The sequence below is a fragment of the Notechis scutatus genome, chromosome 2 (assembly GCF_049901735.1).
Source record: "Notechis scutatus isolate UNSWTSFEM ecotype Mainland chromosome 2, rNotScu1.2, whole genome shotgun sequence".
NCBI classification, from domain to species: domain Eukaryota; kingdom Metazoa; phylum Chordata; class Lepidosauria; order Squamata; family Elapidae; genus Notechis; species Notechis scutatus.
The window spans coordinates 79118184-79132020 of record NC_142010.1 but is presented as its reverse complement, the minus strand read 5'-3'; the positions used below and the strand labels follow the sequence as shown (position 1 = coordinate 79132020).

General features: G+C 33.8%; 1 protein-coding gene and 1 long non-coding RNA gene across 3 annotated transcripts in view; both read right to left on the bottom strand.

The window, feature by feature from the left end:
- Nucleotides 1-281: 281 nt before the first annotated feature.
- FAM13B (family with sequence similarity 13 member B) overlaps nucleotides 282-13837 on the bottom strand; it is a 64902-nt gene continuing 51346 nt past the window's right edge. For both annotated transcript variants that reach the window (XM_026686800.2, XM_026686809.2), the window contains 7 exons: nucleotides 13318-13544; nucleotides 11403-11486; nucleotides 9713-9808; nucleotides 7875-7958; nucleotides 6637-6809; nucleotides 6101-6202; nucleotides 282-2448 (listed from right to left, as the gene is read on the bottom strand). In XM_026686800.2, the coding sequence (XP_026542585.1) occupies nucleotides 2331-2448; nucleotides 6101-6202; nucleotides 6637-6809; nucleotides 7875-7958; nucleotides 9713-9808; nucleotides 11403-11486; nucleotides 13318-13544 (884 nt within the window). In that variant the 3' untranslated portion in view covers nucleotides 282-2330. The remainder of the gene's footprint in view (nucleotides 2449-6100; nucleotides 6203-6636; nucleotides 6810-7874; nucleotides 7959-9712; nucleotides 9809-11402; nucleotides 11487-13317; nucleotides 13545-13837) is intronic.
- LOC148132094 (uncharacterized) lies at nucleotides 2830-4075 on the bottom strand. Its single transcript, XR_015747584.1, has 2 exons — nucleotides 3954-4075; nucleotides 2830-2979 (listed from the first exon to the last, which is right to left on the bottom strand). It is a non-coding gene; the product is annotated as an uncharacterized LOC148132094 (long non-coding RNA).

Genomic DNA, 13837 nt, shown 5'->3' with positions numbered 1-13837 from the left:
ACAACTATAGAAATGTTTATAAGATATATTTATAGGCCACTTTTCCATAACATTTTCAAAGTGACTAATAAAAAAAAAATTCAAGTTAATTTCTAATCACCTTCCAACTACTATCAGTTTGGATAAACCACTGGATAAACCACAAGAGAATCAACATTTTTTTAAACAAACTTTTTTTAAAAAAAAACTTAGCAACTCTTAAGAATGACTTACCAAGATTTAGAAGCAAAAAATGTAAACAGTGTACGTGCGCACGGACACACATACACAAAACACAAATATAAATATGAAGGTTTTTTTATTATAAAAATCTATACAATGAAATCCCAGACATAGCAATCATTCATATCTGGTTTATTTATATATGTATATATTTATATTTATATATCTATATATCCACATATAGTTTTTACTTATATGAAAGTAAAACTGTGTTATCACAAAATGCCTAATTCTACCATTTATTGCTCAATAAGATGGCACAACACACACTCTTAGCATAACTGATGCCATGCTTGCTACAAACAAACAGCCAAACACTGCAAAGCACACACAAAAGCAGCTGTTGATTCTGAAGTGAAACCAATTTGATCACTCACTTTATAAAAATATTGGGATCATATAGATTTAAGCATTATAAAGGAATATATTATTTAAAACAAACATTTAAATAGTGCATATTGATATTTTGCATGTGGTATATAAAACATTCATGTACAACACTATACAGTACACATAGGTTTTGATGTTTGATGCACCAGTGATTGCAGATTGATGGGAAAGTAACTGAAATGTACATTGCACAACGAAGTTGAACAAAAGCCACGGAAAAATCTCCAGATTATTTCCCGATCTTGTAATTCACTACAGTCCACAAAAAACCTTTCAGGCTGTATAAAAAGGCAAAACATTAAGAGTATAAATTCATTTTAATAGTCACTTTTGAGTTCCAAAATCACATGCCTAGAATTACAATAAAAACGAGAAACACAACCAATAGAAGTATGGAGTCTCTAAAATCTATTTTCTACCTATTACATGTTAACACATCAATCTGATGAGTTTACATGCCATTATTTCACTGAAGTTCATTTTCTGGTTTTTCAGAAAAGCAATGAAAAACAATTTGTGTTGGCATTAGCTGTTCATAACACATGCAGCAAATAGGCACATGCAAAAACATGGCCACAAGACAAAATAGATCCAGAAGGTATTCAACACTTAGAATTTAATCCAGTCAAACTACAGAAGCAGGGCCTATGTGCAAAGGATTCCATATAAGCCCTTTTCCTCTGTACTGTATCTCATATGTAGGTACTCAAGTCATTTAGAAGGATTTTGGAGTGCAGTTTAAAAAATAATAATCAACTGCTCTTGTGTTATGTATACTAGGCAAAAAAAAAGTCAGTAAAAAACCCTCTTGGTTCTGAAGCTTTGACATGCAAAAACGGTGTCATACCTGCTTGAGCCAGATCACTTCTCTTTCCATTTCTACAAACTGAAGTAGAAAGGCTTCTTTCAAAGCTAGTTCTGTCCAGCTTGTTCAATACATGAATTACATTAATTGTAGCCCTTGGTAAAATAAGTTTGTTTCAGATACAGCAAAAGTGGTGTAAGCTTACTGAACTGAATGAAATCTGAGCACCAACACAAGGGTAAGATGCAGTCTCCAATTCAGACTACACACTGTCACCGGTAGACAATAAATAGAAATTAACAGTAATGTAAGTCTTGTAGGCAATATGTGATATAAATGTTCAGGTTTTTCCAAGTTTTAAAAATACAAGAAGCAAGGTCACTTTCTGGTTTGTCCATTGTCATCTGAAACCGGAGAATGTACTTTGTATTTCAATATCCATCAATCATTCTACTAAATGAAAGATGCCATTTGCAATCAGTTATTCCACGCAGTCCTCTGAAAGGCATTGCAGTTCCTTTATGGTGTTCAGGAGTATTCTTAATTGGCTGCCATTGTCTTCCATACTAAAAAGGCAACAGAGGAGTTCAGTTTAATACTAATAAATGCAGATGAAGCGAAGTTAGCAGGTCCAACTTTTCTGAATGATTCTAGAATAAAAGTCTTTTGAGAACAAGATACTTTAAAAAAAAAACTTTTTAAAAAATGAGAAAAAGAAAACGACTCTTAAAGTTGGGCAGATTGAGTCGCAATTTAAATTTTTTTCATTAACTTTCTAGATTGGACCTACCTGTCCTTCTAAAGTGTACAAAAAACTGCATTCTTTCAACAAACCAAGACAAAAGAATACCCCTAACAGTACTATGGGCAGCATATGAAAACAACCATTCTTTGTTTTATGGAGAAACATAATTTATTTTGATGGATCTTGTTTGCTGATAAGGACTTCAAGAAGACGCAGTTTAGCTTTAACTTTCTTGTACTCTCGATACTCATCAAGCATAGGTCCACGATCCTCCTTCTGAATATTCCTGAAAAAAATAAAATACGTTGTTAAAAAATCTCAGCTGGCTTACTTTTTTAAAGTAGAAAGTGGAGGCATCAAGTTCAAATTTTTCACTCTACAGATTTCATAAGAATGAAGAAATTGATATAATCCTTCCTTCTGATAAACATAATTTCTGCTAACAAGAAGAAACAAATAATGCCTCAGATTATGTTTTATGACTACCTAGTCTGAAAATGGCCAAGCAAAATCACATCCACTGCATTTCATAAAACTGAGTAGCATTGCATTGATATTTTATGAATGATAGAAAAATGCAAGACTTAACCCATCTGGAAAACTGAAGCCGTGGGAAAAAAGTCATCCCATCCATTCTACTCTGAAAGAAATAGACTTTTTTGGGGGGGGGGGGGGGGGGTGGATTTCTGCAGTACGTACATATTTTAGAATGACAGACATGGGGATAAAAAGGTATAAATACTGCTAGTATTTACCCAACAATTATTTGAATCAATAAAAGGAAACAAGCCCATGTCTGAAGCAAAGCTATGTCTTTCTCTTTTGTTTTCTTTATAAAAATGAGTATAAATGTATCCTGAAGAAAGAACTATATTTGTGTCCTTGTATCAAGAATTGTACTATATTGCTTCTATGTAATAGAATTACAGATTAATTGTAATGAATATAGGATGAGTAGCGATATATGAACCTGGCCTTAACTATTACATATTTATTTATTTATTTGTTTGATTTATATTGCTGTCTATTCGCCCATGGCGAATCAAGGTGGCTTACACAATGTAAAATCATATTTAAAATAAAAATAAAAACAATAAGAACTAACAAAAACAATAAAATAAATTAGTAAAGTACAATAGAACAAAATTTGGGAAAACAAAAACAAAAACCAACTCTCACCCTCCCACCCCAACAACAGCAGTCACACTAGCCATTTGATGGGTTCCATCCCTCTCTGGGTTCCCCAGGCCCGCTATACATCACTTAAATGAACTGTTTAAGTCGAGGATTACCTGTAGGCCTAAAATGTAAAGCCAAGGGAGAAAAAAAATCCAGAAATCTTTTTTTAAGAAAAAACTTTCCTAAAGTTTTCTGGATGTTTTTCTCACATGGCTTTTCATTTTAGCCTTATAGGTAGTCCTCAACTTACAACAATTCATGTAGGGAGTGTTCAAAGTTACAACAGCAGTGAAAAAAGTGACTTATGACTGTTTTTCACTTATGACCGTTGCAGCATCCCGTCACGTGATCAAAGTTCAGATACTTAGTAACTAGTTCGTATTTATAACGGTTGAAGTGTCCAGCGGTCATATGATTCCGACCTTCTGACAAGAAAACTCAATGGGAAATCCTGGTTCACTTAACAACCATGTTACTAACTTAACAACTGCAGTACTTCACTTAACAACTGTGGCAAGCAAAGTCGTAAAATGGGGCAAAACTCACTTAACAAATGTTCCACTTAGCAACCTACAATTTGGGGGTCAATTGTGGTAGTAAGTTGAGGATTACCTGTCCTTGTTATCCAAATGCAATGAATGTCTTATTTGCCAAATTAACCTACCGCTGTAATGGGCCTACTCTACTGAAAATGCATTTAAAAAAAATCTTGTTAGCTGTTCTACTAACAGAAACAAAGAAAGATCTTTCAAGACCCAGCTCTTTGGGTCCTCCCTCCAACTTCCCATTTTTTAAGGGATGGTCAATGAGAAAGTGGTGTACCTCCAGCCACAGAATATCGTAGAGGTAAATTATTTGAACTACTTGAAGTCAGAATTAAGGTATAAGCATGAGATTGAAACATTGGCCATTCTAGTTTGTTGAGGTTTGGTTTGATGTCTCAATGGCTTTTGATGCCAATCATCTTGGTATTTTGCATTGATTGCAAAGGTTGTGGACCGGAAGCATTGTTTAAAGTGCCTCTGCCACTTCCCGAGTAAACAATTCCAATGAGGGCTGGCATGGCACTTTCAAGTGGAGGCCTAGAGGTGTTGATTTTCTTTCCCCTATTTTTTAATATCCAAACGAGACCACTGAGAAAAATCATTGGTCAATTTCAGGTGCAATACTATCCATAGAAATTATGATACTCAACTATGTACTACCGTGATGGATGGTACAAAAAACCATGAGCTGAGTGTATAAGTTGCTGAAGCTTTGAAACAACTACATGAAACTCCACGAAGATCAATCTAAGCTATGAAATTAGATATTATCTATATTCCTATGATACCCAATGCTCCTGTCACCCAATTCAAAAAAGTAATCTTTACCATTAAATGTTGCCTGAACTGTATCATGAGCAGATAGATACAGGGAGAGAAAGCTAAAATTATGCCCAACATAGAAGTTATTGATGGTCACTAACAAACAAGAGAAAAGATTCTGTTTGGGGTGGAGATTGCATTCCTCTTGCAGAAGTACATCTGCAGCCCTGGTTTTCAGCTGACACTGGATTGATAGATGACAGCTGCATCAGGATTACATTTGCACAATTATAATTAGTGCAGCAGCTATTTCTATTTTTAAATTGGGTAGATTTGGAAAACTATTTTTGATATGGTTGCATTTTACTTTGGCTATTGCAACGTACTTGAAAGTGGGTCCACCTTAAAAAGTGTGCAGAAACTGTAACTGGTGCAGCACCTGAAAACTGCTAAACAATAAGAAATACAGTATATGTTATCTGGATTGCAAGGGCTACGCTGCTTTGCAGAGTGCTTAACAACAAAAATGAAAGGTATTGGCATTAACCTTTGCCAAAATGTTTTAGAATCTTATATGAATGAATGTTTGCCAGGCCCAAAACCAAAAATGACAGGTGGGCATTTTTCCAAGATCGGTTCTTTTATTGTTTTACATCTATAGGAAAAAAATCTTGCCAGACTGAGGAGTCCGCTATCTGCATCTAAAATAACTGTATCTACAATACACAATGTGGACTATTAGGGATGGGCTATTTTCACTCTCTTTCCCTCATCCAGGATACACGGGCTGAGTTGCATTTTCCTCTTGGGGATCCATCTCCTTACTACATTCCATGACACTTCCTCTCTCACTATGAGTCTCTTTGGCAGTTTGTAAGGCAAGACATTCTGAGGGTGGCTGCATTGCCCAAAAGTTTATCTGGCACGTGGGAGAATCACTCATAATTCATGAACTACCAGGGGGTGGGCTGGGCAGGGGGAGACTGCACATAGCCACCATTCTATCCTGCTTTACAAGAGCAGTCAAGATGCTCTTTCAACTTCATTTACATCTTCAGTTTAATGCATGCTGTTTCATTTTTTATAGTGTGCATCTTACTCTTAAACCAGTTTGACTGCTCTAGTTTGTAGAAGGTGAGAGAGAAATCAAATACATTTTAATTATATAGTCTTTGGTATGATCAAAGAGCTTAATCCAATCTCTTATATAATGCATCTCTGAAAAAAAGTTCTATTTTGAATGGTTTCTAATACTCTACATTAGATTTTAATTAATTAAAATACATATAAATAAAAATGATTATTAATTCAATTTTTTAAAAAATCTATGTGTATTAATTCTCACTAAATAGCACCCAGCAAAACTAATGCTTCAATTAAAACAAGCATGTTTCCACTTTTTTTAATTAACAATGCAAATCTAGGGCAATTGGTGTTATATATTAAACTGACCTCCCATTTTGTTGATAAAATCCTTCTTCAAATTCCCGTAGGGTTTTGCGCAATTTCTTTTTTTCACCTCTGGCTTTCCAAAGTTGTTCTAATAATTCAGGCCTAGAAACAAATTGTAAGAAAATACTCCGGCTGATCAATACCATCATGAGTGGCCCTCTAAAGAAGCACAACTTAATTAGATAACTGATAACTCTTTTAGAAGCTTGTATCAGATAATTTTTTTTTATTTATTTCTTTAATTTGTTCTCTTGCTAATAATTCAAAGAAAACTAAAGAAGTGATAAGTGATATAACTAGAGTTACATTTCAAGAACTTCACTGAAGAGGTATGCAAAATGTTCAGGAAGTTTTCTGATGTCAAAGCAGTCACTATTATGATTGGACACTTTTCTGGCCCATTTCAGAATTTCCTATTTCAATTAAGCAATACTGGATTTATTCAGAATTTTGGATTTAATCAGAATTTACACATAATTTTTAAAAATATGCAGCTGTACAATTTGTTCAGTATTTGCAATGTCATATTTACTTACATGGAAGCTGCTCGGATACTGGAAAGTCGAAGCTCTCGAGTTAGTTTCTCTTGACTTTCTTCAACATCAGATTCTGAGTTTTCAACAGGGCTAGTAGCAATGGAGTGTATTTGGGCAGTGGATTTTAAAATATCAGTCAATTCTGAAGATATATCACCATCTTCTTCCTCTTCCTTAAAAATAATAGACAAGTTTTAAGGATTCAAATAAGGGGACGTATTTTTTTTTTTTAAAAAAAAACAATACTACTGCAGATTTATATGTCTATGGCAATTGATAGTTAAGAATTGTGTGGACATTAATGTGAAGTCTAGTGTTAAAGCCAACAGTGGTTTTCACCTCAAAATGCTTTAATAATACTATAAGACATTATTATAAAATTAATTTTACAGCTTTTGTACAGATAAATATGTATTTAAATAATGCAAGTCAACTGTAAAGGAAAGTTATCCGTAAAGATATTCAATATTGGAATTCATAAAAATAACTACACATAAGAGAGGAACCCTTTATATATAAATCTTTATCATACCTGTAACCTAAATTAAAGTAATAAAATCATCAAAAGGGCAAAAAAAATTTAACCCAAGACTGATATAAACTCAAGCATTTGCAGGTCTCCTACAGTTTTACAAACTTTATAGAAGCTGTGTTATCTGGGATATTTTGAACGCAGGATCATTTATATTAGGAAGCTCCAATATTAGGCTTCACACAAGATATCGAATAGGAGATCAATAAATCTTCAAAATTTCATGTTACATTACCTCAGCCTTTGTATTAGTAACATTGGGTTAATGATAATGTTTCTGGACAATTATACTGGGAAGGCCAGAGATGTCACCAAAGCAACACTTTGCAACAACTTAAATGTAAGTATAGTTTTATTACTGATTTATTAATTATATTAACAATTGCCAAATCCCTAAGGATTCTCAGCAGTTTACATATAAGACCCAACATACATAAACAGAAAGTTCACAATCTTTAATCTACAAAGTAATAAAACACATGGAACAAAGTTAAATTAACCAAAGAAAGCTAACTAAACCAAAATGGGGGTCAAGTTTTTTCTAGATTGATTGAACCAGCTAGGCCAATTCCTTTGAGAGACTAGACTACAGGAAATAAGTACCATAAGTGCAAGCAGTGTATGGCTTTATAAGTATAGCATTTTAAACTTCTCAGAAGCTATTGGCAACTAATGCAATCATCTTTATCCAGAACAGATAAAATACCTGAATTTCCTCAAAGAAATGGGCTGTTTCTCCTTCTATGATAGGTTGTAACATCTGACTACGTCTTTTAGTTGATGGTGATCCCTGAAATATAATCAAAAAGTGATAATGCTTTAAAAGCTATGTTCCTATTATATTTAGAACATGTACCATTCTATTTTACATAATTTTTCTGAAACATGGAAATTCTATATTCACTGTTTTTATCCGTAGAATAAAGTGAGAATAAAGAATATTGATTCAAACTATAAAACATTCATTGTGTATACTCTAATGTTAAAAAGAACAATAAAGTATGGGGGTTCAAAATGAATTTGAATTCTTAATACAGGAAAGCAAATGCAATAGATATAAAAGAAATGAGATGATTACTGGAAGGCATCAACTGAAGAAAACTGTTTGCATAAAAGAAGGAAAAAACAGAAAGGAAGGACTTTAATTGTATGTTAAAATATCCATCCCTGCTTAGAAATCAAAGTAAATGAAATTTGACAAAACTGAGGAGTCCCTATCTAGTGTAAAGTAATTGGCGAAATGAATAAAATGAATGTTTGTAAGCCACCCAGAATTACCTTATGATAAAGATAGGTGTCCAATAAATTTTATAAAAAATAAATAAAAGCAAAACTATAATTAGTGCATAATATCTCTCTCACTCACTCAAGTAAATACAAACAAAGTTTTAAGAGGCATAAAAGAATAGTAACAGAGGACTTTCATTGTCATAACGTTTATTATAAGGCAATTTTCTAATTCTATGAAAATGATCCTCCAGAAGGTAGAGGAAGACATCAACTTTCTCTCACTAGGAATTTGTAAGTGTGTGCATGTGCAAAAGTGACATATGATAGAATTCCTGATTACAAGGACAATTAAAATATAGATGAACAAATATCTTAAGACTTTTAATAGGCTCAGAGTAACCACAAATGAAATTCACAACAAGAGAAACAGTAAAATGTGTATAGTAATGTAATCTATCCAACAACTCAAAAAAGCAGGATTGAAATTTGGGACTGAAACATGTTTGAGTTTAAATCTTAGACCACATAAATGACATATAAGCTGCTAAATGAACTAATGGTCTGGGAAAATATGTATGAATTATCTTTGAGAGATACTGGAGAATAAGTGGCATATTCTTAGGGGAACATGGGCCATGGCAATGATGTTAGATAGTAGGTTACCCCTTAGTCGTCAAAGATATACTCAGTATGGAAATTAGATTTAATGGCCCAAGTGTAATCTTAGCAATAGCACTTAGACTTATATACCACTTCACAGTGCTTTACAGTGTGTCTCTCCAAGCAGTTTACAACATCAACATATTGTCAACTTCCAACTTTGGAAGGATGGAAGGCTGAGTCTACCTTGAGCCGGTGAGCCTACAATACTGCATTCTAACCAATGTGCCACCACGCCTCCTTATCCTTATCTATTCTTACATGGTATTAATGTTCTAATGTCAAGCATTCCAAATATATTGAAGCTATCACACCATAATACAATATGTACAAGATCTCCATTTCCAACAATCAAAGCCACTTGAAAGGATAATCAAACACTTGTTGATGAATGGTAGCAACAATGAAGTACATTTATTAAAAATTTCTGTAAATGATAAATACCTTGGAGATTGGAGTTAATTTAGAGATTAGTTATCCATAACCAAGGGACCAGGTAAAATAAGAATAAAGTTTTCACTAGTTATTTCTTATTATAGTCATTGTGAAAGTTAAAAGTAAATTACAATAATAAACAAAAATGAGTGAAAAACAAGTTATTGAGACAAATCAATCCCAAACAGAAAATATATGAAAAACGGAATCTATACTCACAAGGATAGGAGTAATGCTTGCTCGAGTTAACATCTGTTTCACAAGCCTGTACCTGTCATAGAGGGGTTTAACAACATGCCTGTCTTCTCTGGAAACCTGAAAGAAAGAAAAAAAATCAAACAATGAAAATGTTTGCCTTAAAACTAATAGTAATATAAAGATGGCAAAACTAAATTTTCCACGCAGAAATAAATCGCTAACAAATTGGGCTTGATAGGAAAAAAGCAGACATAAAATGTTCAAATAAGAGACAGGTATAGGTGGGGCACTTATAGAAGTTTAATTCTCAATCCTTATCTACTGTATGGGGGGGGGGGGGTCCTTGGATGACAAAACCTATCATGTGTGGTTGTATTATCAGAAAGTAAACTCCCCTATTAAGCAACCATTCAAAGTTATGAAAGCACTGAAAAAGTAACTTTATGATCTGCCCTTGTATTTATGATTGTCACAGCATCCCTGCAGCCACACAATCAATATTTGGGCCCTATGCAACTGTTGGGCATTTACAATCATTGTAGCATTCCAGTCATATGATTGCCATTTTCACACTTTACACCTGGCTTCCGCCAAGGAGAGACAATGGAGAAGCCGGCAGTAAAATCGCATTTTGCTCTCATGTGATGGCTTGCTTAACAATCAAATGGGAAGTAATATCGTACGTCTGTTGTGATTAGGTGATGTTTCATTAGTGGCCATGTTGCTTAGCAACAAAGTGCCACTCTCAATTAGGGTAGCTAAATGAAGAATACCTATATTTAAATTTAACTTGTGAGCCATATAACAGTTGTATGCAGGAACTCGGTATGTATAGCAATCCATCCATCCATCCACCCATTCACCCATCCATAGCCAGCCTCTTGGAGATAGGTTTTCGCATTTTACAATGCGAAGAAGCAGCATCTCAATTCACACCAGTAAAGCAACCCCATCTTTTCAATTCCTTAGATTTTAATTTCAATTTTTAAAAAAAAAAAAAAATCTACACAATACAAAATGTCTGCAAAATTAAACTCTTAAATGTTACAGTTAGTCCTCAATTTACAACAGTTTGCTTAGTGACCATTCAAAGCTACAACAGCATTGAAAAAAATGACATGACCATTTTTCACTTATGGCCATTGTAGAATCTCCATAGTCATATGATTTATATTTGGATGCTTGATAACTGATTCACGTTTATGACAGTTGCAGTGTTATCAGGGCCATGGGATCACTTTTTGCAACCTTCTGACAAGTCAAGTAAATGAGGAAACCAGATTCACTTAACAAATGTGGCAAGAAAAGTTGTAAAATGGGACAAAACTCACTTAACAAATTTCTCACTCAACAACATAAATTTTGGGCTCAATTGTGGTTATAAATTGAGGAATACCTCTATTCTCTTCTCAAATTAATAGTTCCTAAAATACTTCTGAATTCTGTTTCTGAGATTACGTTTAGATAAATATCAAGGAACGTTGATGAAAGTTTTAAGGAACAAATTTCTGAAAAGAAACCAGTTTCTTTTAGAATTGTATTGTTAAGCTGTTTTGAAGGCCTTAGTCCTATTTATTCTTTGGTCCCCAAAGCAATTCCTTCAGTCTAAAGCTATCAGAAGAAAAATTGGGGCAAGTGCTCAGTGATTCTGCAAGATGATATCAATAGTTTTAAAATAATTTTAGACAGGCAGGAGACTATGAAATATTACCGGACGTCCATGCTGACTTTCATAGAACAGGAGACTTTTTTGGAGTGAAGTTTTTTCTTCTGCCAGATTGTCTTTTGTCATTTTCTATAATGGGAGAAATGAAACTGTTTTATCCTATATCCATTTTTGTTTTATACTTACTTGTGTGGCTAAAATAATAAAATTGAAATAGCTAAATTGAAAAAGAGATTATGATGAAAATATTTATAACATTTTTCTTCCCATATAGATTTCTTAAAGCAATGCAGAAAAGTTTCTTGGCAGGAGAACAAAAGGCAATGCAAAACATTCTTTAAAACAGTCTGTAATATTAAAATCCATTTTATAGGCTTTAAAAATTTCTCTCAAAACATTAATATTTTTATTTTACGTTTAAACATCACTAGGAATTCCAAAGTCAGAATGCTAGCACAGAAAGGCTCTGACCTAAGTATCCATCAACCTAGCCTTTCTTGGTTGTGGAAAGAAAGCCAAAGATTACAAGAAAGCTCCTGGAGAAAAGCGCCTTTTCTGTTCTTTGAACTCTTTCAGACTTCAAAACAATTTTAAGACATCTTCATGATAAATCAAAACTAATGCAATCGGTTCATACTCTCTAGACTGCACAACCCTAGCAATTTTATTTTACCATCGCTGAATGTCCATACAAAGGGACATTCTACAAAGGTGTATAAAACTGAGTAAAATTTTTCAAAGTAACTTTAGATTAATACAGCATATAGAGGTGATTTAAATACTTTAATACCATCGTCAAATTAAATCGAGAGTTAGCAAAGGCAGCCAATTTAAGAATAAACAACACGTTTCTATCTAAGCTGGAAAAGTGTGTCCTTATTGTAACAAAAAAGCAAAATCTAACATTTTAAAACTTTGGAGTAACCCAAATTTTAGACTTGGATGTTCACAGGCAGAATTATAGTCTACAGATAGTTTCCAAGTTAAATACATTTAGTTATCAGACTTATTTCTTAAATCTGAAGTTATTTGTAATATGGATGCCTAATTCCATAGCAGTGTGCTATTTTATGAGGAGGAATTTTGTGTAATTTTGATCAAGAAGCAGAAAATATCATAGCAGCACAGTTGAATGGTAAGGACATAAGTTGTGTAAAAACTGCATTTTGGCTTGCTGGCTGACAATACATCTGGTTTAGAGTGACTTTCAGTTTCTTTATCACAGTACTTTACTGGGCAAACAACAGTTCAGAATGATATTTTTTACTGTTCTCACTCCTACAGAGTTCTAAAATATGGGCGTGGTGGTGAACTGAATTTGCACATTGTTTCTCCATGTTAATATTTATGCCCTATATGCCACCACTATCAACGAAATCATCATACAAATTTTAAAAATGTGTCTGATGGTGCCACCTATCCAGGCCATCTTTGCAAATCGAAGGTTTTGAAGTCATCCAGACCTTTCACGAATCTTTTTCTACTGATGTATTTAAGGAGTCTAATTTAATAAACTCCTATCCTTGCTGAAATTTTGAACACTGTCTAATTATACAATTAACCTGGTTAGTTGTCTTTGTTAAGTAAACATAGATCAAGGCTATGTTTCCCTACCACCATCACCACATATATAAGACAAGATATTGAGAAAGATCTGCATATTGTCCCTAAAATGTCAAAGCATTCTATTCCAGGGAACTGCTTCTTCTGCAAGATGCTTCCTCCTTTAAATCAGTATCAGTTTAATATTTGTCTCCAACATTATAGAAAACAAATTCTATTTCTTGTGCTGAGCCCAACGCATGCATTAGAGATTATTCATATTTCTACCTATCAAATTAATACGTCGTGGCTCAGTACTATAAGCTACTTACCGAATGAGATATTAGGAAATTCAACAGGATAATGAACTTGACAGATGCATTTTCTTTTCTGATACAGCAGCATGTGCAATACTTACTTTTATATCTTCTGGCAAGCATCTTTCAATTCGCTTTTCTTTTAATTTTTTTAAAATTAGTTCAACAGTGATTTCTTTTGTAGGCTTCTTCTCTTTCTGAGCAACACGCAGGTCATCTTCATTGTCTTCATCTTCATGGTCCAGAGATGAACCAAAACTTTTTGGAAGAGTGTTGCTTCGTGGACGTGCCTGAGGTATCAATTCATCTGAGCTTTTGTGCTTTGCATCTACATTGAATTTTTTAAAAAAAAAGAAACACAAGGTTATAGAACACAGAACATAGCACACTCACTTTGTAACTATTGCCTCTAATCTACCCATAAAAACTGAAATAAGGAATTTAGACACTAAACTACCTGGACCCAATGAGTCATCATTCAAGAGCCGTAGTGGTGTAGTGGCTAGAATGCAGTATTGCAGGCTAATTCTGCCAATTGCCAGCAGTTCAATCCTCCCTGGCTCAAAGTTGACACAGCCTTCCATCCTTCTGAGGTCAGTAAAATGAGGACCCAGATTGTTA